At 38.7% G+C, this 27,037-nt stretch overlaps 1 protein-coding gene across 4 annotated transcripts in view; it reads right to left on the bottom strand.

Moving 5' to 3' along the window:
* Nucleotides 1-17,869: 17,869 nt before the first annotated feature.
* Nucleotides 17,870-27,037, bottom strand: part of LOC142379793 (CUB and sushi domain-containing protein 3-like) — a 284,354-nt gene continuing 275,186 nt past the window's right edge. For 3 of the 4 annotated variants that reach the window (XM_075465063.1, XM_075465065.1, XM_075465064.1), the window contains exons 66-70: nt 25,971-26,129; nt 25,518-25,630; nt 24,683-24,770; nt 20,959-21,100; nt 17,870-20,325 (exon numbers count right to left, since the gene is read on the bottom strand). In XM_075465063.1, the coding sequence (XP_075321178.1) occupies nt 20,166-20,325; nt 20,959-21,100; nt 24,683-24,770; nt 25,518-25,630; nt 25,971-26,129 (662 nt within the window). In that variant the 3' untranslated portion in view covers nt 17,870-20,165. Of the gene's footprint in view, nt 20,326-20,958; nt 21,101-21,239; nt 21,330-24,682; nt 24,771-25,517; nt 25,631-25,970; nt 26,130-27,037 lie in introns of those variants that run through there. The other variant, XM_075465066.1, reaches the window with a different exon arrangement.

Here is a 27,037-nt window from a genome sequence, read left to right as displayed (position 1 = left end):
ACCGACATACCCCCTGTCCGTATGGAACAGAGAGAATGAAATGGAGCACAAGTGCATTGGGAAGTAACAACTACCGGTACTGGTAATGACAAGGGGCACAACATTTTTAGTCATTACCGGAGACAAAATGACTACTGTTAGCTAAATATCCATTAGTTAATGGGTAACTGCTGCTAAATTTTTAAATGTTGCTAATGATAAATTAATGATTAGTTGAATGAGTAAGAAAGGAATAAGGAAAAACTTGATAACTGAGTACTTCCCTCATAACTGCTAATGGAGTACTTCATTATATTGCACATAATGATTTGACATAATGACTTCAGACAGGATACTCAATAAAAAAAATGAGTCAATAGATAATCCTTAGCTTATGAATATTTCTGTGAATCGATTAGTGATCACTTAATCAATAATCCTACATCACTAGTTGGGGAGCACACTAAAAAAAAAAACTAACTGACGTTTGAGTAATTTCTTACCTAACTCACCATTCACTAATAATTCTTTACAAAAAAAGCGGTTGGAGTAATTCATTGAATAATGTTTCACTAGATGTTAATTTCTTGTTAGTTTCCTGGATACTACTTAAAATTTTGTGTCCCTTATTTTTGCAAAGTGTTAACCAGTGAGGATAGTCCTATATCCAAAAGAAATCCAGAAAAACTTCCCCACTATGACCTTTCATGAGCTCTGACTTGATCATATCTCCGGACCAAATTTAGCACAGGTTAAAGGTACAAGAGAAGACTACAGCAGCTTTTATGAAACTCATTTAAGGTGGAAATGTTGCCTTGTTCTGTACAAAACATACTGCCTTGGAATGGAGGGGCCTACCAACGAAACTAATTTATACATCAGGATTGAAAATGGATGTTATCATTGCCTTTATTGGCACATAAAATGAACTGCCAGTTTTAAACAACACTCAACTAACAAACTAAATCTTTAAGTTGTACATCTAATCTAAAAATCATCTGTTACTTGGATGGAAAATAGATAGATTTAAGACAGCCTAATTTAGATGAATTTGTACAGAGTTTAATGTAACATGTGTTTCAATATAAATTTGGGCTGTACTGATGTAACTTATGTAGTATTTTTATAATAGAACCCTTTTTATTTGTGTCTCAATTTCAACAGTCTGTATTTTCCACTGCAGGAGTTCATCGAGATAATTAGAATCCATAGACTCCTAATCTGACCATCTGAATGGCTTCTGAATGCTTACTTTTCTAACAATGTCAGTATGCTGAGTTGTTGAGGGATGTTTAGTCTGATTCAGAGTGAAGTGGAGTGTCATGATGCTCCAAAAGGGTTCTGGGGGAAAGTTCCTTTCAAGCCATGGCAGAGTCTGACAAGTTGAGAACAAGCTGCCAAGTCAAATATAGGCTGAAACTTAGTGAAATCCCTCTGGGTTGAGAGCAATAATCGCCATCTAAACAATGGGTGAATTACTGTTTATCACTGTATGGATGCCAGCTATTGCTATATTAAATAGTTAGCCCCAACATTAAAAACACCTCTTTAATATAACCCCATGCTGCAAAAACTCATCAAGGTGTGGACTCTACAAACCCTCTGAAGGTATCCTTTGCAGCAGATCCTTTCAATTCTATACATTGCAAAGGCATTATGGATGGTACTTGTTTTTCTAGACACACTATCAGACTGAGATCTAGAGAATCTGGCAGCCAAATAAACAGCTTTAAGTCTTTGCAATGCTGCTCCAACTGTTCTTGTGCAGTTTTTGGAGTGTTGCAGCACACATTATCTTGCTTAAAGAGATCACTGCAGTCAGGGAGTACTGGTATACGTGGCCTATATTGTTGTTCAATTCTTTCTCAAAGAAGGGACATGCATTTATTTATGTTTATTTATAAGGCCCTTACTGACAAGCTTCCACTCTATATATCCTCTCTTTTAGTTAGGTATGCAAATCCATACCAAACCCGTAACAGCAATTTGCTGGAGGTACCGTATGCCCGCACTGAGCTGGGCAAAGCTGCTTTTAGTATCTGTGGACCTTCAGCATGGAACACTATGCAACAAAGGGTGGGTCTTGATACTTTTATGTCTCAAGACCATTTTAAAGAAATGCTCAGAGGTTTTTTATCACATTCATGTACTTGTTTTAATTCATAGTTTGTTTATTTAATACTTTTTATATGATATATGTTGTGTATATGTTTTTATATTGTTATATTTTATATGTTTGTTTTTTACTCGACATCATTGGAAATGAGGGTCAGGCCCTCAATGATTTTTCGAGTTTAAATAAATAAATCAAAAAAAATTCAGTTCAATTAAATTTTATTTATACTACGTCAAATTACAAAAAATGTCATCTCAAGGCACTTATGATGCAATCGAATTCAAGCCAATTAGAATCCAATTAATTTTAATACAATCATAATCCAATCAACTTCAATTCATTAAATTCCAAATTAGTCAAATTCATCTATCCATCCATCCATCCATTTTCTATACCCGCTGAATCCGTCGGTCGGGTCGCAGGGGGGCTGGAGCCTATCCCAGCGGTCATCGGGCGAGAGGCAGGGTACACCCTGGACGGGCCGCCAGTCCATCATAGGGCCACACCGAGACAAACAACCACACACACACGCTAAATTCATACATTAAAAGCTAATAAAAAAAAAAATAGCTTCAACTTCTTTTCGATCCAATCCCCCCATCCTGAGCGTGCATGAGGCGACTGTGGAAAGAAAAAAAATGTCTTTTGAAAAGAAGAAACCTCTGACGGAACCAGACTCAGGAAGGGATGGCCATCCTCCACGATCAGCTGGGGTTTGAGAGGACAGGAAAGAGGGGACAACTAACACCATAACACCAGACCAGGGATACCAATACCTAATTTTGGCAATATTACGAAAGCAATATTCTAGGCAGTAGAAACCTGTTCTATATGTGCGCCAAAGGATGGATTCTGGTCAAAAATAACTCAAAGGTTTCTCACTGTAGTACTAAAAGCTAAGGAAATTCTATCGTATATAACTCAACAGTTTCTCCCTGAAGCGCTCAGGTTCAAAGGCAACAACTTCCGTTTTGTCTGACCTTTTTTATCTTCCAGGGGCCTCATGTACAAAGGGTGCGTACGCACAAAATAGTGGCGTACGCACCTTTTCACGTCCACGATCAGATGTATCAAGAACGAAAAGACCGTGGAAATGTGCGGTGCCTCACGGCAGCTTCAGGGCTGGCGTACGCACTTTTCTACAGCTGCTGATTCTTTGGCGACACCTAAGGTGATGTTGGGAAACTGTTATAATAAATAAATGTGAAAACAATTAGTCCTCATACAGTGATGTGCACATTTGAGATAGATGAACAATTAATACTGAGAAACCATTAATACACCCATGTGTCTCCATTTACACGAGCGGATATAAAAGCAGCGCAAAATGGTGCAATGCATTCCATTAAAAACAATGGCTGCTTTAGCAGTATTAGAAGACTTTGCAAATGGTGCAATTCGAAGAGAGCGTGTGTTCACTACAACAGAGAGGATTTGCTGGCACATGATGGCGACTGAGTTTTGAGGGAAATCCTCCTAGAACTTTGCGCAGAGCTGCGGCCGGCGTTGGAGCGCAACACAGCGAGGAGGCATGCGCTGCCTGTGCTCACAGGTGATGTGCACACTGGGGTTCCAACCGGAGCATTCCAGAGGGAGCTGGCCAACCGATTGGGACTGTGCCAGTCTACCCTGAGCCGAGCCATGCCAGCCGCGTGGGACAGAATTATCTGCATCTCAGCCACGTATATCAAATTCCCAACAGGCCAACATTAAAGCTCAATTTGAAGCGAGAGCCGGTTTTGTAATCGGAGCTATCGACTGCGCACACATTGCTATAAAAGCACAATCACATGATGAATTTGTGTGTTAACAGGAAACATTTTCATTCGATCGATGTACAGATCATATGTGATGAGTAAATGCAATTAACCAACATTGTGGCGAGGTGCCGTGGTTCAACGCATGATTCACACATTCTGAGTAACAGCATCGTTGGGAACAGACATACAGGGTGGCATTGTGCATGATGGCTGGCTTCTTGGTGAGTAACTTTATTCTTGTAATTGTCCTAATATTATTCCCCGCATTGAGCATGTGCGCCCCCAATTTCTATCCCGTCTTCACAGCATCATAGTCGGTGGTTAAAGTTAGTTTCTTGCTATTTTTCGCTGGTTGAACTTCAGCTTAAGATCTTTCTAACAAGCCCCTGATCGTCTCTGTGGGCAAATGTTAATAACCCCGCGCGTAAAGTGTGAAATGTCTCAATCAGCCTCACCTTTTCCCCGGCGCACTTCTGCACGTTACTGTATGACCATGTTGTTGTGAGTTACACAAAAACATGGGTATTTAGCTTGGGGGTAATCAGTCACCCACATGAGCTCCCACCACCCCAGAGAGAACAGTGTCACCCATAGTTGCCCCAACTCTCTGTTCAAACAGAGTCGGTCACCCCCCCACCCGCCTGTTTTGGCCACACTGCAGCGGTGGGCAGCCAGTCTCCGCTTCACATCCACCTTAATGTCGGACCACTTCTTCTTCACCTCTGCTTGTGAGGCTTCTCAGACCCCACAGCATTGACAGCCTCAGACTCTCCCACCCACTCCTCTTGCGTTTGCTGCTTATGCCGGAGGACAGCGTGCCAAAGAACACATTTTGTCGGGCCTCCACTTCAGAAAGTAGCACCAACATCTCGCTTTCCGTGAAGTTCTTCTTTTTTCCCATCTTATTCAGTCTTTTTTCTCTATTTTCTGACCGTACACAGAGGGGAATCGCAGGTGCAGGGCTCATTTAAATATGATTTGAGTATTTAAGTGGGGGCGTGGACAGGGAGGACTCGGGTGCTCCGACATGTGCGCTCAATTCCACGTTGATTGGGATGTACAAACGAAATGTGCTTGGATTGATGCGTGCGCACAGATTCATACATCCGACGTTGGAGGTCATTTGTGTTTGAGCGTACGCCATGTTTCAGTAGGAAATCCACGCAAGTCTTTGTACATGAGGCCCCAGGTCTTTATGTCTTTAAGATGTGCTTTTAGTCTAAGCAACCTATTGGTTCCATCTGGTTTCACAAGTACAGCTGAGTATCATCAGCATAGCAATGGAAATTCATGCCATGCTGTCTAATAAGAAGTCTAATGGAAGCATGTATAAAGTGAAAAGAATTGGTCTAAGCACAGATCCCTCAGGAACTCCATAACTTACTCTGGTATGCAAGGAAGATTCTTCATTTACAAGAACAAACTGGAATCTGTCAGATAAATATGACTTAAACCAGCTTAATGCAGTTCCTTTAATCCCACGAACATGTTGAAGTCTCTGTAATAAAATGTTGTGATCGATCATATCAAATACAGCATTGAGATCCAACAGGACAAGCACAGACACATGTCTGCTATCAGAGGCTAAGAGGAGATGATTGGTAACTTTCACCAGTGCTGTTTCTGTGCTATGATGCATTCTGAATCCTGACTGAAACTCTTCAAACAGATTATTTCTATAAATGATCACAAAGTTGAGCTGCAACAATTTTCTCAAGAACATTAGAGATAAAAGGGTGATTGAATATAGGTTGATAATTAGCTAACACTCCTGGATCAAGAGTAGGTTTTTTTAAGTTAAGCAACCTGAAAACTCTGTGATACATAGCCTGTCAACAAAGACAGATTGATCAAATCCAATATGGAAATGTCGATTAAGGGGAAAATGTCCTTAAACTCTCTGGTTGGGATTGGATCTAAAATACAAGTTGATGGTTTAGAAGTGACTATTGTTGTTAGCTCAGAGAGTTTGACTGGACAAAAACAGTCTAAATACAAATCAGGTTCTAAAGATACTTCTAAAGCTGCTGTGCTTGATGATACATCAGTGATAATAGTGGGAAGGATTCCATGAATCTTCTCTCTAATAAAAAATATTTTATTGGTAAAGAAGCTCATGAAATCATCTCTAATGAGACACCTACTATAAATACATTTCTTTTCAGATCCTGTGTAGTCAAGGAATGTAAACTCAAGAGTTATCAAAAAATGGTCAGATAAGACAGGGTTATGAGGAATAGTTACAGTTAATTGTCCACTCTTAATGCCATAAGTCAGTAGAAGATCAAGAGTATGATTAAGAGAATGAGTAGGCCTGTGTACACTTTGAGAAAATCCTATCGAATCTAATATAGAATTAAAGGTAATATTTATTTTCAACATCTACATGAATATAAAAGTCACCCACTACAATGTCTTTATCTGTACTCTGCAGTGACTGAGACAAAAACTCTGAGAATTCAGACAGAAACTCAGAATAAGGGCCAGGTGGACGATACATATTAGCAAATAGAAGAGGTCTTTGTGATTTCCACTTTGGGTGGGAACAACTCAGAGTCAGAGATTACAAAGAGTTAAAACTAATCTTGGGTCTAGGACTGATAAGTAACCATGATTTAACAATAGCTGAGGGAGTTGATTCATTAACGCTAACATGACCCTCCTATCGCAGCCAGGTTTCTGTAGTGTGTCAAAATGGCATCCAACCAAAAGCCAGTCTTTGCCAGCTTCCCTTCTTCCCATGGTGCTTCCTTTCCCAAGTAAACAATGCTCACAGGGGGTACTTGAATGATGTAAACAATAACTTAACACATTATTCCATTTCTAATGGTCCAGTTCTGACATTTGCATGCCCCCGCCCCCTATGCAGCTACAGTACTTTTGGTGGTGGACAGATGTCATCATGGGCACTCTTAAATAGTCTCTAGCTACGCAGCCTCAGACACAGCAAGCTGCAATCCCACCATGTACCATTGTGGCTAATGTGTGTCTGCCTTAGTAGAAAAGTGCATTATAATCTCTCTGTAATAGTACAAAGGAGAAAAGTGTACCATTCGTGTCTGCATGAATAGAAACATAACAAGAACGAGATCTTTATTTCCATTCATCGAAAATAATTAAAAATGTTCAGGTGACTACAGGAACAGACACTGTTACAATAAGGTGCACTGATGCCTGCGACTACATTGTGGCAGTCTCGCCTCAAATCTAGCAATGATCAAAATGACAGAAGTAAAGGTAATTTCAAAGTAGTATAAAGAAAATGAAGCCACTGTGAAAGAGAGTAAGAAGTCCAAGGACAGATGGACGTCTCATCTGTGAAGAGGCCACAGAGCCATTTGCTGTCAGATGCTCCCTGTCTAAAAATGGGCAGAAAAGATTTGAGTTTGGGTCTTTTCTTCCCTGACAGAATGTCTTCAAACTGAGAGAATGGATTTCATAGGTCATAATCGCTACAGAACAATAACTGACAGTGGCATTTCCCTGCTGTTATGGCTCTGACAAGAGGAAGGACTGCTGCCACCATCCGGTGGTCAAAGGTCAGTCTGTCCTTCCCTCAGTTTTATGACAAAGACTGCTTGGTTAATATTCTTGCATAGAGTAGTTTCAGCTTTCATTCCAATGCTGCTGTACGAAAATCAGGAAAGAGATGTTACTTTTCATTTATTCCATTACAATTTATATACGATTGTGAAACCTTGTACCAAATAACTTTATGGGCATAGTATTTTCTAAATTTCTTATGCAAAAGAAATGGTGCCTTATTAAAAAAATATATGTTATTGAAAAATCAGTTCCGACAGCTTCAGACGAACAGAACAAATCTGAAACCATTATTTGAAACCATCTAACCCTGTTTTCAATAAACATGAAATATGGAACAAGTCTGACATATTCCGGAGATGTAAATAGATATATTTTCAATAGTATGAGGTATATTGCACAAAGTCACCTATGAAACAGCAGAGTAATAGGAAAGTAAAAGGAAATTAGTCCTTAAATTCCCAGAACGATTTTCATAGAAATCATCTTATTTCTAATCTCTGAACAGACCAAACTTTTAAGATGCACTAGATGGTGATGCAGTGGCCACCTAAACTAGCCTCTAACTAAGATGAATATCCACAAAAAAATCCATGGTAATCTAGCCAGTAGTTGTCAAGACATCCTGACAGAACTAGCACTGGAGGAACTGACAGACTAACGGAGGGGCAGACAGCTGAAGACTTACAGATCAACAGCTGGCAGCAAAGCAATGTGTCTAAATCATTTTTCACTGACTGCTCATTAATTCCCAGGGATTTAAAAAAAATTGTTTTATTACACAGGGGTTTTGATGCTTCGGGAAGGAGCCTCCGGTATTTTCCTTAAAAGCGACTCAAACATTTAAGAACAGTTTAGCAGTGTTAGATTGGGTGGTAAATTCAGTTAGAAAGGGATAAGATCGAAATAAACTAAAAACAAGACAATGCTGGTTTGTTGAAGTGCAGATGAAAGAGCAAATTTAACTCTCCTTTGTGCAAGCAGCTCTGTTGCAGCTGAGGAAACAAAAACATGGAACCTGCTGTGTTGGACCGGAAAATCCTGAACGGGCTTTTTAAATGCCTGCTGGTTACTTACAGGGCTTTTTAAGAAAAAAATGCTTTCTGAAGGGTGATATAGAGAACAACAACATATTCATCCATTCTTATTCTATACAACAACGCACATCTTATTAGATATGGCAGCCACTGAATGCACATTTTCTTTACGAACAGTCTTTGCATATTAGGAAAACAAATGCAGTTTTTACAGCCTCACATGCTGAACAGCCAATTTTTTTAATTTACCAATAAGTTGTGACAGTCAACAACGGTACAAAGCTCAGCTTTTGTGGTCATATGATACAAGCTTCTTCAGTCTTGTACAGTTTAAAAGTTGCATTCCAACAGTTAACATTGTTCGATGTTTTAGGTCTGCACCAAGCACGACGCAGCTGTAGATCAGTACCTTTTATGCTTAAAACTGATGCTCCTGACCAAATGTATACAGCATGGGAAAAATTGGGATCAAGAATATGTTGGGTATTTTTCTGGCTGCTGCTAAGATATTAAAAAAAAAAAAATACTAATGACACCAATCTTTGTAAGGCACATTCCCAGGGCTGAAACTTCCCTAAAGTGCCCAGGGGCTGAGCTACTGCACTTCTTTGGTTTTCAGCTTGCAATGAAGCCGCTTTGCTTTACAGTGCTATATAACGCACCAAACACAGTTTATTTTTGTCCATGGATTTTTTCCGGCGCTAGTGGCCTTTATTGGTAAGCTGCTTGACAGGAAATGAGGGCAAACAATGAGAGAGAAATGAAGGACGTGCAGGTTAGGGCCCCAACCTGGGACCCAAACTGTTGACAGCTGCGTCAAGGAGCTTAAGCCACTGTATTTGGGACTGAAAAAAGGACATTGTTGCTATTCCAAAAAACGTCGAGGAAGAAAAAAAGACACACATTATAAATAAAGGTTTTAAAAAAAACTACAAGTCCTGTGGCAGATGCAGCTAGAAGACACAGGACAACGCTATAAAAGTAAGTGAGCACGAAGAGATAAAGAGTACGAGCAAGACATGGGACAAGAATAAACATCAATAAACATCAGATTAGATTTTTCTGCTGCAGGCAGCTAAGAGAAAGAAAAAAGAAAAAATTAGGTTAACAGACAGATGCGGAGTTGGCTTCTTGTTAAATGAAGCCTCATTTTGCCACCTCAGTTCGGTTTCAGACTAATATCACAATAAGCTCTTCTCATGTAATGTGTAAGAAACACACACGGCAAAAAATTTTCATCCCATATATCTTAGTATATAAAAATGTGCAGTCTTATTGTTAGGTCATGCTGCATTACATTACATTGTCTCTTGACATTATTGGAGGCTTCAAGAGATGTATTTTGTTAGCCTCTGAAAGCATGACAACACATTCACATGCATAGCTGTATGTGCAGAGCTCAGACATAGGCTTGTTTTTATCACAGCAACATTACATCCTACAACTGTAGGGAGAGCCAAAGAGCAAAACAAACAAAAAAAAAGCTAAATTCCCCAGTGATGCGTTAGAAACAGGCATATGATTAAATAAAAAGTTCTATTACTAGCTGGCTGAAACCCAAACTTAGCAGGGGGCGGCACATGTATTGCACCCTAAGCTGGTCGCCAACAATCACTGAATGTGAGAGAAGAGATGAGGAGTTAACAGTTCATTGCTGCCTGTCAATCGTTGCTAGCCAAGATTGAGCCTTGTGTGTGATGCTGCTCAAAACCATGTTGGAAATTACAGATGAAAGCGAGTTGCTCTACTTGCAAACAAAAAAAGTTACATCAGCACTGAGGGAGTTATTTGGAGTTTGAATGCTGATCAACTATTAGCTCCAGAGGGGGCAATAAGTCTAACCTGGTCACCCACCTTTGCAGCTATCATTTTGGTAACTGTAATGGTAACTGTTAAAGGCTTTGTGTTGATAAAGCTGAGTTATCATGGCTTTATACTTGACAGTATTGTCTTCTCCCCATCTCCCCAGTTATGGCAATATATTATATAGTTGACATTATTATATCATATTACAGAGGATTTCAAATAATCAATGACGGGCAAGAGATTCAGACCATTGAATGCTTTTTCAGACAATAATACAAGTAATATAATAAAAGCAGACATGGATAGTGCACATGAAGATGAAGCCATCATTAAATCATTAACCCTACTCATAGCTAAGGGTATGATGGCCTTTAAATGGTACAAAAGCCTGGGGTCGGAAAAACTAATGAAAACAGTTGCTGCAAAATATGCAGATTTTTACAGTGACATGTTATTGATGGCTGAAATTCTTTTGTCCAGAAGTTCACTTTTTTAGCTGTTTCACTCTCCATAACTTAATATTACATTCTTTTTTTTTGTTTGTTTTTCAAATATAGGCAGTTGTCGAGTTCTGGTTAACTCTCTACATCTCATGACACACTTATTTAGAGTGTTACTTTGCAAGAGTAAAGGACAAAGCATGCAATAGATGTTAAAGATGATTTTCACCAAAGGCATTATTTCTTAAAAAAAAATCTATTCCAATTCCTTTGGCCACAATAATTGGGAAATGAAAATCTGATATTATGTCAGTCATAGCATGGAGTAGCGCGAGCCTCGAGTACCACCCGAATTCCCCAAAGATTGGGGCACTGTGAAATTTAGATAAAAACATCATGCAATAATTTGCAAATCTCATAAACCAACATTTTATTCACAACAGAAAATAGAAAAAAAAATATAAAATGGTGAAAGAGACATTTTACCATGTCATGAAAAATATTAGCTCGTATTTAATATGATGGCAGCGACGTGCCACAAAAGGTTGGGACAGAGCCATGTTTGTGTAGCATCCTCTCTTATCTAAATAAAAGCCTGTAACCATCTGGGAACTGAGGAGACCAGTTTCTGGACCTTTGGGAGATTCTTGTCTGATCAATGATTCCAGCTCATCAACAGTACTGGGTCTTATTTGTTGTATTTTGTGTATCTTGATGTAACAAATGCTTTCACTGCTGTTGTAGTAGATGCAGTATGTGGTTTAACACCGTCTTGTTGAAATATGTAAGGCCCTCCTGACAAAGACCTAGTCTGGATGGGAGCATGTTGCTCTACAGCCTGTAAATACATTTCAGCATTTATGGTTCCTTTCCAGATGTGCACATTTCAAGTTATATAGGCACTAATGCAACCTCATACCATCAGAGATGCAGGCTATTGAACCGAGTGCTGACAACAAACCGGGTGGTTCCTCAACTCTTCAGATTGGACGAAACCACATCCATGATTTCCGAAAAGAATTTCAAATTTCAGTTCACCTGACCACAGAACACTTGCCTGAGTCCATTTTAAATGGAAGCCAGCAGCACATCTGGATCACGGTCACCTACGGCTTCTTCTGTGTATGACAGAGCTTTAAACTGCATTTGTGGATGGCACGGCACACTGTTTTCACAGACAAGGATTTCTGGAGGTGTCCCTGAGGGCTCGCAGCGGTTTTCATGACAGAATCAGGCCTGTTTTTAATGCAGTGCCGCCTGAGGACCCAAAGATCACGGACATCCAATATTGATTTTCAGCTGTGTCCTTTGTGCAAAGAGATGTCTCCAGATTGTCTGAGTGTTTTGATGATAATCTGCACTGTAGATGATGGAATATTCTAAGTCTTTGCATTTTTCCACTGAGAAACATAAATGTGATATTAGTCCACAATTTGTAGACACAATTTGTTGCAGACTGTTGAACCGTAACCAATATTTACCTCTTAGAGACTTGCCTCTCGACGGTAATCTTTTTATGCCCAGTCAAGTTACTGAACTGTTGCCATTCGACCTACATAGTTGATTATTTCATTAATTCCTCCTGTACGTTTTTGTCCATGACGCTAAACCAGAGAAGAAAAAAAGAGGTGTTTCTGAATCTCCAAATGCAGCTGTGCTATTTTTCCCCTCCCTGCTTTTAACCTAGTCTGAGCACACATCCAGTCATCCTTGACACCAAAATTGCCCCTTAATAGCTACTCACACTGTACGTCTGCTACCCCTTTTTCCCGCTGAGGCATATTCAAGTTCACGGTTAGTCACTAAAATGTTCAGTTGAGCTACAGAAGGAAAAACAAACAAGGCAAACACATCCAAAAACAAAACCTGTGCTTAGACTTGTCTTTTAGTTGACACTAATCCCATGAACTGCCACGAGTTTTCTCTGTGGGCTGTTTAACAGACAACTTAAGCTGTCCTCTTTCAGAATTTGCTGCAGGCAACACCGACACATTAACGTCAACTGGAAGCTATGTAATTATTCTGTGCAGGACAAATTGGCTCACTCATAAGCTTAGATTGCATTGTTTTTGGAACGTTCCCCCCTCCCCTTTAGTTATATGGTAAAATGAGCTGCACTACCTGCAGAGCATACCTGACAACAGATCCAAAATGTCACCTTTTGATGATTTATGCTACAGTGCCTAACTGAGAGGTTGCATATGAAGCCAAAATTTTTCATTGACAAGATTAAATGTCAAGTATTAATTCATTGCTCACGACTGGAGTTTTCCTTCTCCATCCTTATGCAACTGTATGAGTGCAGCACTTAAAATCCCAGTCAAGCCAGGCTGACTGTGTATGCAATTAGTTTCATGATTTGTCATTAGAACTCCCTTTCAGAGCCCCACATAAAGCCAGAGGGACATGTGTGCAGCCTGTGTCTGTTACTGTGTGAAAAAAAATTGAAGAAAAGCCAAAACAAAACAAAAGAGAGCAGAAATGCTGTGCTGTTGTTCAGGACCTTAGAGAAAAATGCTTTACACGCTTTGTTAATTATGAAGTCAAATTATTCCCTCACAAGCTGGAATGATCAAAAGCAGGCTCTTCTGTTCTGTTGTGGCTTTTCTTTTCTCTGAATATTACTTTGGGGAGGGGGCTGAATCTTGTGTGGGGTAGTCCTTCTTTTCGTTGACAATCGTGATCGTTTTAGAGCTGATGAAATGACAAAAAACAACATGATTTTTAAAGCTGCTCATCTCCTTTCTTTTGGTGCCTATCCTTCATGCAAGAAGTACATTATCAACTTTCAATATGATGTCTGAAGGATTTGCCTCGTGGGAGAAGTGATTTTCTGCAGCTAAGAGTTCCGTATGTGAAAGAAGTGACTGGAAAGCATCTTTTTCTCAGAATGAGAAAAAGACAAATCTCTTGTGTGCATTAGCTTTTTTCCCCACGTCAGACTGAATCTGCTCCCTTCGGGAGTGTGTCACGAGGCATTAGACGTTAATTAAGATCATTTCTGCAATTAATTGGTGAAGACAGGGGGGCTATTAAGTTGGACACCCCGTGAGCAGCAAGATTGAAATTGTCATGTGCCGGGAGGAGATTTGGTGTTCTCACAGGGACAGTTCAGTGTATCAAGGTCAGCTTTCTAAGGCTCAAGGCTATGTAATCCCTTCCATGTATTTTCTGACGTGCACATCCAGGAAAAGGTGGACAAAAACATATGAGCAGGTGGGATGCATTTATTTTCAACACACAATGTTTCAACATCGCCAGTTAAAGTTGCTGGCTTTTAAAAGGGCTATTGTTCAACACATTGTTATCGTTGTCATCATCTGATCAGTCATTTAGTGTAGAACTTCAAACTCTATATTGTTTGACAATTTAATGTGTATCATCAATATGCAATTGCAGAAGATATGACTGGTCGATATGACTTTGAAGCAGTGTGAAAAAGCCCACATACGATTAATTATATTTATTGTAACTGTCTCAACTGTCGGTGTGATTCAGTGGTTATGAAAGCAACCTTTCGAAATGTCATTTGCGTTGACAGTATAGGGGTTGTGACATGAACAGGGTGTACCTTCGGGGGTGCCACGGCTATAATTCATAAGATTAGTTCACATTCAATTTTGGTTCATGAAGAACTTTAAATATCGATAAAGAGACAGTTACAGCAACAAGATGAAATAACTTGGCGAGTTCGTAATTAGAGGCACTGAGAAAAAATACGAGACAGACACGGCTCAAAGATGTTCACAGTAAATTCTTCTAGAATTAGTAAACTGGGGTGACTGATAAGGTAGAGGAGAAGATCTGTATTCTCGGTCGCGAGCATGCTCAGTCAACTAAGATAAAGAAAAAGAAAGAATAGAGCTGATATGTAAAAAAACAAACAAAAAAACAAGTTTTTGGGGGGGCAACAGTTTCTTGGTAAGTGACAATGACTTTCTTTGAGTTCTTTGAGACAATGATATCCTCCCTTCTTACTCTGGGCAAGATTATAAATATTAATCAAGCTGTCACACTACTCCATCTTACTCTTTTCAAGCAGAAACCATGCTTTTTGCTACACTCTTTAACATTAGTGTCCAACAATACATATTCATCTATATTAAGATTATTTCACTTCAATACCTGATATCCTGGTGATTTTAGGGATTAAGAAGCAAGATTACATTACATTATGCATCCTTCTCATAATTTATGAGGAGAGCTGCATTACTATTAATCATCTTGTAGGTATCTCCAAAAATCCCCCATATGCTCAAGCAACACAACAGCAATCCTGCCCCACTAGCCAGGCACACACACCCCCGCAGTTGCTTTAATGATGGAACTTATTGTGCTTGTTGACCTCAGTTTAACATCCTTCAATTTATACCAACTCAAGACTTCCACAGTCCACTGCAGGTTATTTCCCAGGGCCCTTGCAATTTAACTTGGGGTTAAAAATTCATTTAACTGAAACGGTAATGAAGGGACTTACATTATTCATCCAGTTTAAGATTAAAAAGAGTATATCAAATTATACAACTCAACTTTCTGACACACTCTCACCGACCCTTTAATTATTTTATACGACATGACTTGCATAACTTTTATTGTTGTTTGTGGTGAAAATGTTGCTGCGTATTCCATGACCCATTAGGAATTTGTGTCCATTAAATAACCTATATCAATTTTTTTTGGGGTTTGATCCTGAATGTACACGTGTAAATGCTGTGCAAATTAAAAAGGGAATCTTTCCCCTTTAAATCTCTGAGCAATTCACTTGCATTAGTAGCAAGTTATGATTGATAGTTCCTTGGGGTTTTCTTTTCTATACAGCTTCCCATCTGCATGATAAACAGCTCACCACCCTGAGGACGTCTGACTGGTGAGAGTCGTAGAAAATGGCTCATTAGTGAAAGACTGAAATATACAGCAAGAAAGTGGCTAGTTTGTCAACTGACAGTCCAGCACATTAGAGCCAAAAGATCCTTGAAAGCTCACACAACTCATTAGGCTTTGATACGCGCTGGGGAGGAAAACCAACAAATTCACTGACTCGTGTTTCTCACTGTAAACACAAGATGTTATTCCATGCAAAATATCTGTTTGAGGATTCTATCATCATTGCTCAGTCATTATTAGCAAGAAGTCCTGTTGCGAGAAACCCAGTGTTATGTATAAAATCACATTTTCATCCATGATGTAATGTGTCAACATTGGGTGGCTGGCAGTGTTGTGAGGCATGATTTCACAGTACACATCCAGCCCCTTGATGAGAGTGGAGGAGCGCCACAGGGTATCTGAACATCAGAGGCAGCCAGGAACATCCTTTTATTGTAGCCGCATGTGCACCCCAGCAAACTGATTTTCTCTACCAGTCACATGCCCATGCCAGAAGACCACAAATGCCTCCATGAACAGGGCAGTGAAATCAGCTTACAGCACAAACCTGCTCAATCACCAGATCTAAACTGAGCATTTGCAAGAGATGACATGGTGCAAAAACTGCAGCAAAAAAACTGCCACTGAGCACAACAGAGGCTCCTTAGACGATTCTCTGATACAAAAACAGGAGCACTAATGAAGCAGTGTACTGTTCTATGGACAAATGGTGGCCAAGTCAGTGTGGTATTACAGTGAGCATACACATATGCTGAGAAAATACCCTGAGTTTTCCGACCAGCTTACATTACATCATCGCCACTTTCGGCAAATTCTGCTTGGTGGAGCTTCTGAGTAACACCGGTACGAAATCCTACTGACTAATGCATACACATGTCCTGGGCTTAGACATTAAAGTATATGTTTAACTTGAGCCTGAAATCAAACTAGTTCCTAACATTCAAGTGCTTGACAATTATGGTCTTTTTCACACCATGTTTTGTTATTCCTTTCACACTCCATCATTGATCCTCCCAACTATGATTACAGCAATTAGCATAATAATTGCATAATGTCCATTACATAATGATAATGGAATGAAGGTCTTGACTGTGACCTTCATAATGATAAACACCTCTGTGGCACATATCCACAAATTCAATCCAGACTGTCACAAACTTATGGCAAAAAAAACTATTTTCTCAGTTTTCTCTTTATAATTCAGTTTATGATGACTTGAACTTTTCAGACAGTGCTGTTCTGCAGTAGCCTGACTACGTCATACTCACGATTCTAGTCAGAATGTGAGTCTGATACCGCTCAATAGAGATTTGGGTATGGGGCATGTTTCAACCGAACCAGGAGAAAAAATGCCTCTTCGCTCAATTGGATAGACCTATAACCAATCAGAGCAACGTAGTATGTGACGTAGATTAAGCAACACACACTTGTTGTAGGAAGGACGGCAAAAACATATTTTCTATCGATAAAAGCCTTTATCACGTTTCTCTGTTCGTCTTTCAAAATGAATGCAATGTGGAGATCCTGTAGAACAGACTCGATGGCAGAATCTACACACCCTAGCTCTCCAGCGGCAGCCGTGTTCAGCTCTTTAGTGACGTAGTCGATAATGTCCCTGTTGATCATCTGTCCATCATCGTATAAAGCCCGCCCTGGCAATCTGATCAGTCCGACCAATTCTTGGTCGGCCATAATGATTTCCCAACTGAGCAGAGCCAGACCGAACTTCCCGACCAAATCTTTTATGGGCGGGGCTAAGTTCGGCTGGCACCCAGGCTAGTTCTGCAGCAATCCATTACATCATCATTACAATTATTCAACTGTAATACTTGAAAAAAATAAAAAAATAAAAAAGTTGAAATAAATATTGCATACAAGGTAAAGTACACTGGAATGTCATTTAATTTTAGTGCCGTTTCTTGAGTAAATTTCAGCTCTTTGTAAGCACAGAGGCGCACAAAATGAGACTCATCTCCCTGGAGACAGACAGCTTTAACTAACAAATATAGCATTTTGTTTGCTCTTGAATGTGTGAGGTGCAGAGGATGGAAAGTCAAGCCGACTCTGCTCACTGTAATGCTTTAGACTGAACTGCCGTTACTGTTAACATGGACTAATAACCAGATTACATTGCAAGTCTTTAAAGAGCTGCTCAGTAGCCTGGACAAAGACACCATTAGTGTTACTTTTAGCTAAATGTTGCCACTTCTCTGTTTTAACACAGTAAACTTTCCTTAAATATAAAGGACGACAGCAAACTGCAGGACAATCGTTTTTTTTTTTAAATAAGACAAGCAACACAAGTTAAGGATTTTATATTTTATATATAAATTAATGATTTATACATGTTGATAAGGAAAAAAATACAAAATTTGTTTGCTCTTACTTGACATTTACATGTGAAATTTTACACAACATATTCAATAACTTACAAATGCTTTATCTGCATAAAAAATATATCTCTTTACAAAAGTTTTGTAATATGTACATATTCATATACACGGGTTCTTGAATGTGATAACAATTGTGTGGCCTGTTTAAAAGCATTCTACTCTATTCTGGAGTCTGGATGTAAGACTGACTTACTGCTCGTACCAGATGCATTTCTTTTCTCATTCATAAGAAATGTGAACTCGCAAAATATATTACATATTGATAGCACAAGACATCTTGTCAAAGAGTGCCATCAAGTCTCAAAACTGTATAAATGTACAAAATGGAATAGCAATGACAGGAGTTAACATAGTGGTACAAAGTACAATAGCAGCAATTGCTAAACTGAATCACTTTTTGCCAACATGCACAGGTATGAAACTATGGGCTGATTTTCACTTCCTCTCCATAGATAAACCATCTGACATCACTCTGCTAAATCATTGCAAACTGTGCAGATAACTTACATTGGTGTGCAGTTTTACTAATGCAGTAAGTGTTCTCCTTTCAAACATATGCCTGTACGGAATTCAAGGCACTGCAATGATGTAGTAATGTGGTGACAGTGTCATATTCATTTTTCAGTTTAAAACAAAACTGGCTTGAATGGCAACGGCTCATGTTAAAGTGTGCAAATTCTTTCATGTATACTGTCCCTTTTTATTGGCAGAAGCTGATGGCTGTGTGAGACATGGAAATGACTATTTGTATCAGAGGGAGTTAACGAAATAGGCCAAGGCCATGTATTCATCAAGCATCTAAGAGTAGGAGCATGGATCAAGAATTTCCCATCTAAGGCACGGTTTCCCAAAAGAAGTAGAGAACATCAAACACTTGGTTTGTGAAAACCAGACTTGATGTAGTGGTTGTACTTATTCTTTCTTTGAGATTTGAAATAAGGCAGATGCATATCAACATTTTTATTAGCATAAAACTAGATGGTATGCTTCATCCCACCTCAGCCGACTCACTTTACCAACATCCAGACCTGTATAAACTTTTGGGAAACCTGGCCAGTTTGCACTGTAAATATTTTCAGCTTTGCCTTGAAACTAACCTTGTTAAAAATCAAGCAAGGAACTCCTACCTTGAGATTCTTGATATATACAGACTCGTGGGCTGGGGTTATTCCCTTCAAATTTGGTTTACTTATGAAACAAAACATTTCTGAGCTGAAAAATGGAAAAAGCAATAATATGGAAATAGACTTAAACATAATTTAGTTTTTTTTTTTTTTTTTTTTTTTTAAAATCAGCAAATGTGCCCCCACACCACCAATACACTGGAATAAACATAATGTAGACTATATTTCTGGGGATGCACTCTGTATTTGTCAGAGAACCTGCACTGTAACAATAAAAGCCCTAGCATTCCCCGTGGCACTAAAAAAACTGTACTGCACCTCAGTAGTTAAAATCCCTGGTCATATATCTCATCAGTAAGAGGTACCGTCCAATTAAGAGGTATAATTGACCGTAAAACTTTGAACAGACTACAGCACAGACATGATTCAAAGACAGGCAGTTTCTTTTCTGCTACTTTAGCTCCTTTTACACATCCTACTGCTTGAAAAACAGAAAGTAGATCACATTGATCAATTCACAGTTGAGAAGCTTCTATTCTACAAAAATGAAAAAAAAAAAATCATCAAGACTAAGACTAAAGCAAAAAAAGAAAGGGAAAAAGAAAAAAGGACGAGACGATTTCCAGATCTGGGCTGTGTCTTTGAAAAGAAAAACATTACATTTTTTATTTGGCATTGTGAAATAACCCCTCGATATTTATACTGCAGAGCATAAAATACTCCTTTTTATCATTTTTCTCATTTTATCTATATGCCAGAGGCTCTTTTAGGCAAAGAGCTTACACTCACAGAGTGCAAAGACATTTCTCTTCACCGGACAATGGGAAGATCCAAAAAGGTGTGGAGTCCTATACCCATCCTCCCTCTTTCATCTTTTACCATGTGTACGATATAGACTGAAAGTACCTTAATTGTTGCTGAAAGTGTGCTTTATGTTGTTGAGTAAATCTCTCTTTGCTGTGTCATCAGAAGCTGAGAAACCATTTTTATTTATTTATATATATATATATATATTCAAGTGAAGAAAAAAGGATAAATTGTATTCTTCATGTGAAGAGGTCTTTTTCTCATACTGAGTGGACATCAAACCATGGTGCAGATAGTGTTGAGATTGGGGTCGAAGCGGACGACTTTCCCTTCAGAAGCTTTAGTGTTCGTGTTGTACATGGGATTCTCAAATGTGGCCTGTCCATTGTTGTTCTCATGGACGGAACATCCTGTATACTGCGCCTCATCTGCTTTTCTATGGGGGAAAAAAAAGGAGGTTGCATGTTAGTGGAAGATTCCAATTACCTCTACTGCTTCCAATCACATAAACATGTTTCCATTTTCTTTGTGTGAACAGCTGCAAAGGGTAAATGAGGCTGGGTGGTAATTACTGTTGAAAAGAGCAGTCATAGGAGCCCACTGCCATTTCACTGGTAACTAACATAATGAGTGCAAAATTTACATGTCACAGACTCTGCATGTATGCAGTGTTCAGAGAAGACAAAACGCATTAATCTCCACACAGAACAATGCAATACAAATGCATATGAACCTAAAGCACAATACATACGGTTTCAAAGTAGTCCTCATTAGATGGTCTGATATATATCCCCGCGTAATTCAGTTTGGATGGTAATACACCGACTAACATTACATCATGCTTTGAAGTATCTCGCATGCAAGCTACTCTATCCAGTATGCAGACTAACTGCATCACAGCAGGCTACAGAAGTTGGCCATCCCGTATCATCTACCTCATCTTGATATAAATTTGCTTTGGCTACACCTCTTCAGATATGCATACATCTGGGATTTTAAAAACCTTTTTAGCTTTTTCAGATGTGGAATGAAAAGCAAAAAAATAAGCGTACAGACAGACATGCCATACCTCTGCTTGTAGAGATAAAAACCAAGTCCTGCAATTATGAGAGCAAAGAAAGGCACGAGGATAGCGACGGCAACAGAGCTGCTGTTGGTGGAGCCGTTGGTTTCAGGGTCAGTGAGTGTTACATTCTCTCTTACACTCAAACCTAAGGAAAGACAAGCACATTACATTTATCTAAAGAATGACCAACAGTCAATGTGTGGTGTATTTACTTCAAATCGAGTTAAAAAGACACTGTACATATCTGCTGGCGATAAAGATGATGATGATGATGATGGTGGTGATGATGATGATGATGTCGAAAATCATAATGTAGACAAGTCAGACGCAGCAGCCACCAGATAAATATGCCATTATCATGCTGATAATCATCACTGTGAGTGCGATAAGGTCGAGGACAATGATGTGATGATTACAGCAGTGATGAAAAGCACAAAAAAATTAGGTAAAATAATCTGAAGGGGATAAATGCACTGCAATGTATGGAAGTGGCTGAATGAGAAATAGTGCATATTAGGTACTAAGAACAATACACTACAAAAGTATGTATTCTGCATGAGTTATCATGAAACACAATTTCCAGAGTAAGAACAAGCATTTGCAGAAGGAAACCTGGGACCCACTTTGGTCTCAGTTTGTAGATGAAAAAATATGGTAAATAAATTTGACACGTGCTGTTTTTTTCAACTTTAAATAAAACACTTATGTAATGCCAGTAGGATCAAATTTGGATTCAGGGGTCAATACAGAAAATAGGTAATGCAAGAAATGACTGGCTTGCCCGGACTTAGGACTCTTATAACCTAATTAAACACGGTGACCAATGTCTAAGACAAAGAATACTATAATACAGCTGGAACTCAAACATTAACGCTGCCAGTAGCCAGTGTTTCTAACGCAGTTATGATGTCATATATCATGATTTCATTGGTCATTGGTCAAGACAACATATGCCTCTGGGATTTTTGCTCATCTCTCTTACAGCTTTTTCTGCACATGATGGGTCTGAGATGTCTGCATCCTCTTGTCATACAAAATGTCTGGCTAGTCTGGTAGATCTAGAACAAGGAATGATAAAATGCCTCCATTTTATCATTACCATAATTACCAAAGGCTGTGTAATTTTAATTTAAAACCCCAGGTTATACTGTATTGTGGAGAGTCGTCTCAGTCAGACAGAGAATCTTGTATTAATACAAACCCCACCACTCACACTATAAATGATCAAATCTAGAGAGAATTAATATCTAAATAGCTAACTATACCATGTAGCTTTGCATCTGATAATTAGCTAGCTAACCATTCTGCCTTCATCACACAAGTGGATAATTCTCTGGGTGAAATAATTGGGGCTTCTTATCTACATTACTTAGAAATTAATATCAAGATAGAGAAGAAATTAATTCATTTTGTGACAGGCAAGGTTCAATGTGACACTGTAAAAGTGGGCTCCGCAAGAACCAGAGTTGTTCTTGGTGGATTGAAAGGTCAAGTTGAAGAGCTTATACTGCTGTTTTTCAGGGACTGGAAGTGCTCAGAGACCTGTGGTTGATGTAATCATGCTCAGTGCATTGATTGTAATGAGCTACACTGATGGAGAGGTGAAGATCACCACCCACACCTGCCTCTGCAAAGATCCTTTTACACATCAGTTTACGCTAGTCCAGTCCAGACTAAACATGGAGAAGCAGCATTTAGCTGTTATGCTGCAAACAAGTGGAACAAACTGCCAGTGGAGATGAAACTTTCACTAAATGTAGACATTTTTAAATCCAGGTTAAAAACATTTCTTTTCTCATGTGTCTATGCATGAAATCTGCACGGTATCTTTGAACTTATCTAGACTGTTGCTTGTTCTAATCATTTTAATTATTGTATTTGTTTCTCTTTATATTCTTTTATGGATTTTTAATGCTTCTTACACTCCCTGCTGCAATGCTTTTATTTTATGTAAAGCACTTTGAATTGTTTTGTACATGAAATGTGCTATACAAATAAGTTTGACTTTGACATTGTTTTGCAAACTTTCACATGAGACAGCAGGGAAATAACATATTAACTGACACTACTGGTGATCAGTAGCTGGTGAGTGAACTTATCTGTTGCTAGCTTATCCCCTATCCCACTGACATTTGATGCAAATCTTTACTGTATATAAATTGTTTTATGTCAACAAGCATTTTAGACCTGAATAAACACAAAACTGAGATACTCATTTTTGGTCAACAAAGTCAGAGAGGGAATATTTGTGCAAACCTGTAATCATCGTCTCTGAAACACATTGAGCAAGTCAGAAATCTTTGATACTAATCTCAGTCTTGCAAATCGCATTTCCAAAATCACCAGAGCTGCTTCATTTAACTTGTAAAAATATATCAGAAGTCAGATATTTTGTTTCAATCCGACTGAGAAATTGTTCCTTGCATTCATATGAAGGAGGTTTAACACTTTGCATGATTATCCAAACAATCAGTAGGATGACTCTTCTTCAGTTCATTTCTTACATGAACATGGAAATTTAAACATATAATTCCAGTACTGAAGTCCCTTCACTGGTTACTTGTGAAATAGAGAATCACTTTAAAAATCTTCCAAATAGTCCAAAAAAAACCCAACGGTAAAATCTAGCAGTACACCTCTGACCTTTCTCACTGTGTAAAAACCAATCAGACCGCTGAGGTCATGAGATGAAGGTTTCACAGTCATACCCACAATTAAAACCGAGTTGACTGAGGTAGCTTTTTGTTACAGATGTCCTGCACTCTGGAACAAATTGCTTGGTGATGTCAGGTTATGTTATGACTGTATATGTACAAACAAAACTTAAAACTTTCCTTTTTCAACAGACTGTCAATTATGTGAACAGTACACACTCTGTGTGCTGTGATTTTCTGTAAAGTTTGCTACACATAGATGTACCTGAATTTGTTTTTGAGTTGTACTGTCATGTGTTATGTCTGATGTACACTAGATGTATGCTTAATTGAATCATATTCTCTTATTTATTATCTTGTTGACTGTAACTATGTTTTATTTTCTCTTACCGATATGTTAATAAAATCAAAATAAAGAAAATTTTCCTGGAATGAAATGAGCTACACAGAAAAAAATGCCATCACATCATTGGCTGTAACCGTCTGCTGACGGGTGTAGATTCACTTGTGCGGTTATATCAATATTCTTGTAACTAAGTGTACAGCTAAACAGTGAAAGAAATATTTAATTTCAACAGTGTAAATTTGTGATTTTATATGCAAGCTGGTTGGTTGGTTTGCCCAGTTAGCATAGTATATTTTAGCTGCTCTGAAAGCTGTCAATCAGCATCCTCAGCGGACTTCCAAGCCTCTCATATCAGAGAACACTGCTCATTTTCTTATGATTTTGCAACACAATTTGATGTATTTGGTGATTGTTTTAAACATTGATTCTAGATTAGAACAAACATTTATTGCTACTCTAACCATACTTCAAAGATAGAGGGGCTAAAACTGAGGGTTTCTAGAAAGTGATGACATGCTACTTCAATGAACAGAGTGAAAAACAAGTTTTTAGAACATTGAAGAATGTCAACTTATTCTAGCACACCTACTAATGTAAAATTAAGAACTTCCACATGAGCATAATATGGGGTCAAACTAATATACATCATTCTGTACATTGAAAAATGGAGGATGAGGGAATGAGTGAGCATAGGCAATGGGATTTTAGGGTTTCAAAAGATGCTTACCAAGTCGCTGAAGTCCAAACTGTCCGTAGTCTTTGCCCTGTATAAAGCCTTGGAACACATAGCTTCCACCCTCGGGTTCAGCTGAAACCTAGCGGAAACAAACAAAAAAAAGAGCTGGATAAACACTGTTTTTTTCAATTGTATATGTAGACAGTATTTTTTTTACTAGCAATTGAGGGCGGCGCTTCTATTCCACAATACATCAAAAATGACAGATATATTGTATTTAGTGCGACAGTCAACACAATCTTTCATGCTCCAATCAAAAATAAAAGCTTTGCTTTTTTAAAAATTCTATCCCACAACAGAAGCTGTGCAGTATGCTATCAATAGCTCAGCCGTGTGCAATCACCTGTCACAGGCTGGTATGAAGTGGACCTTGAAGTTTGTGATAGAAAAGGAACTTCAGTTCCACTGACTAAAACTGTTCTGCAGATGTTCCAGGTCTCTCAGATGTCAGGTTTGTGTCAGAGCTTATTCAACAAATTGCACAAATAGGAAAGCTGAAGTATGTGTGGAACAACTGATGCTTTTAATGAATGCAAAGCATGAATATATACCTGCTTGCTGTCACTATTTATTGTCATGCATCCTGATTTTTTGCCTTACTTCACTCCAAATATGATCAAAACAAACATGAGAGACCTTTGCAGTATTTCAGTCCAGGGAAGACTTATTTTTAGCTTCCTTATAGTTGTAGTTCAGCTGCCTGTAATACTTGTGTCTGTCACACATGATGAATAGAATAAAACTAAATAAAATCAAATATAGTAACAGCTCTAGGTTATTTTTTAAGGCTCACTCTTGCAAGGAGGCTAGACTCTTGTTTACTTACAAAGCCGTCCATTGCCCAGGTCTCATCAGTAATCCTGCTCAAGGAGCTGTGGGCCAGTGCTCTCATCTGATAAAGCAAGAGCATTAACCGTGCCTCCTGGCGTTTGTAGACTCCTACAAGGTACAGAACAAGAGGCAACAGAGAAGTGATGCAAATGGGGAAAATAGAGACCTAAAAAGAGACATTAAAGGAAAAACTGAGAAAAAAGAAAGACAGCAAGAGAAGGGAACACCGCTGAGGGAGGTGTGGCAGAGACTAGTGACCCTTGAGTGGGCAGATAGTCAGTGCAGACTAATTCATCCGTCTTTCAAGCCAATAGTTAATTTCCAGTCTCATGCATGAGATCCTTTGGTGATTGACTGATTGACACGAAGTGACATAAAGAGGTGATGGGGGAGGAGACAGGAGGTGTGGGGCAGGAAATAGAAGACAGATGATTTATAGATGGCTCACCAGAGAGAAGAAACTCCACGCTGCTGTCTGTTAAAGTCACATTGACTTTTCCGGTTGTGGCATTAAAGCTTGTGACTGTCAAACTCATTGGCTGCTTCTGGCCTTTATAATCACAGGAGCCCTTCCAGATGAAATCAGGGGCAAACACATCGTCAGGAACTGCAGGAAAATAAAGATGAGAGAAATACAATAAAAACAAAGGTAACTAAACATTTTTGGTTTCTTTTGACACACGTCTGGTATATGTCTTTAATTCAAGCTGAATACACATGGCAAAATTGATAACTAGATATTGAATACAATAAGTATATCTAGCAGCTGATATCAATTTCTTCATTCATACTGAATGATATCAAATTCTTAACATGCTTTGACAATCTCAGATAACAATAAAATACATTTTGAAATAGATTATTCAAGAATGACATGGTGAAATCAGTGGAACTATTGAAATAAGTTTGAAGTGATTCATACAGCTCAACCACTATCTGCTAGTTATTATCTATTAGGAAATAAGGAGTCAATTATGAGCAGGAAAATGTGACTGCTTGTAGTTAATGGTAGAACATAAGCTCAGTCACAGTTAGAATAATCACTTACCATTTACAAGGCAAAGAAGGGTAGATGCCTCATAATATTAATGTGGCTGCTGATGCTGATAGCAACTCCAATTAATTCATGTGATAATCAAGATGAAAAAATACAACATAATTCTAAAAGGAATAAAAAGTACAAACTCTTCATTGTACAGTTGAGTTTCTCTATCCTGAATACGGCTGAAAGGTTTGTAAAACATAGAAATATTCCTGGTACATCGACTTTATATTTTTGTAATTATTACAATGTTTTTACACCAGAAGTACCTGTTTGAACACAAGTATTTTGAAAGCAGATACACACACCAAAAACAAGCGGAGGGGCTAAAACGAAGTACCATGCATCTTCCAAGGGAATAAGCACGAAAGCTACACAACATGAACGGACGGCAGGCTGACCTACAGGCTGTGGTTGACCACATTTTATCAGAAGCACTACTTTGTGAGATGATTAGGCCAGTTAGTTATTTT

This window comes from Odontesthes bonariensis, chromosome 5 (genome assembly GCF_027942865.1).
Source record: "Odontesthes bonariensis isolate fOdoBon6 chromosome 5, fOdoBon6.hap1, whole genome shotgun sequence".
Taxonomy (NCBI): domain Eukaryota; kingdom Metazoa; phylum Chordata; class Actinopteri; order Atheriniformes; family Atherinopsidae; genus Odontesthes; species Odontesthes bonariensis.
This window is presented reverse-complemented; position numbering and strand designations above follow the sequence as displayed.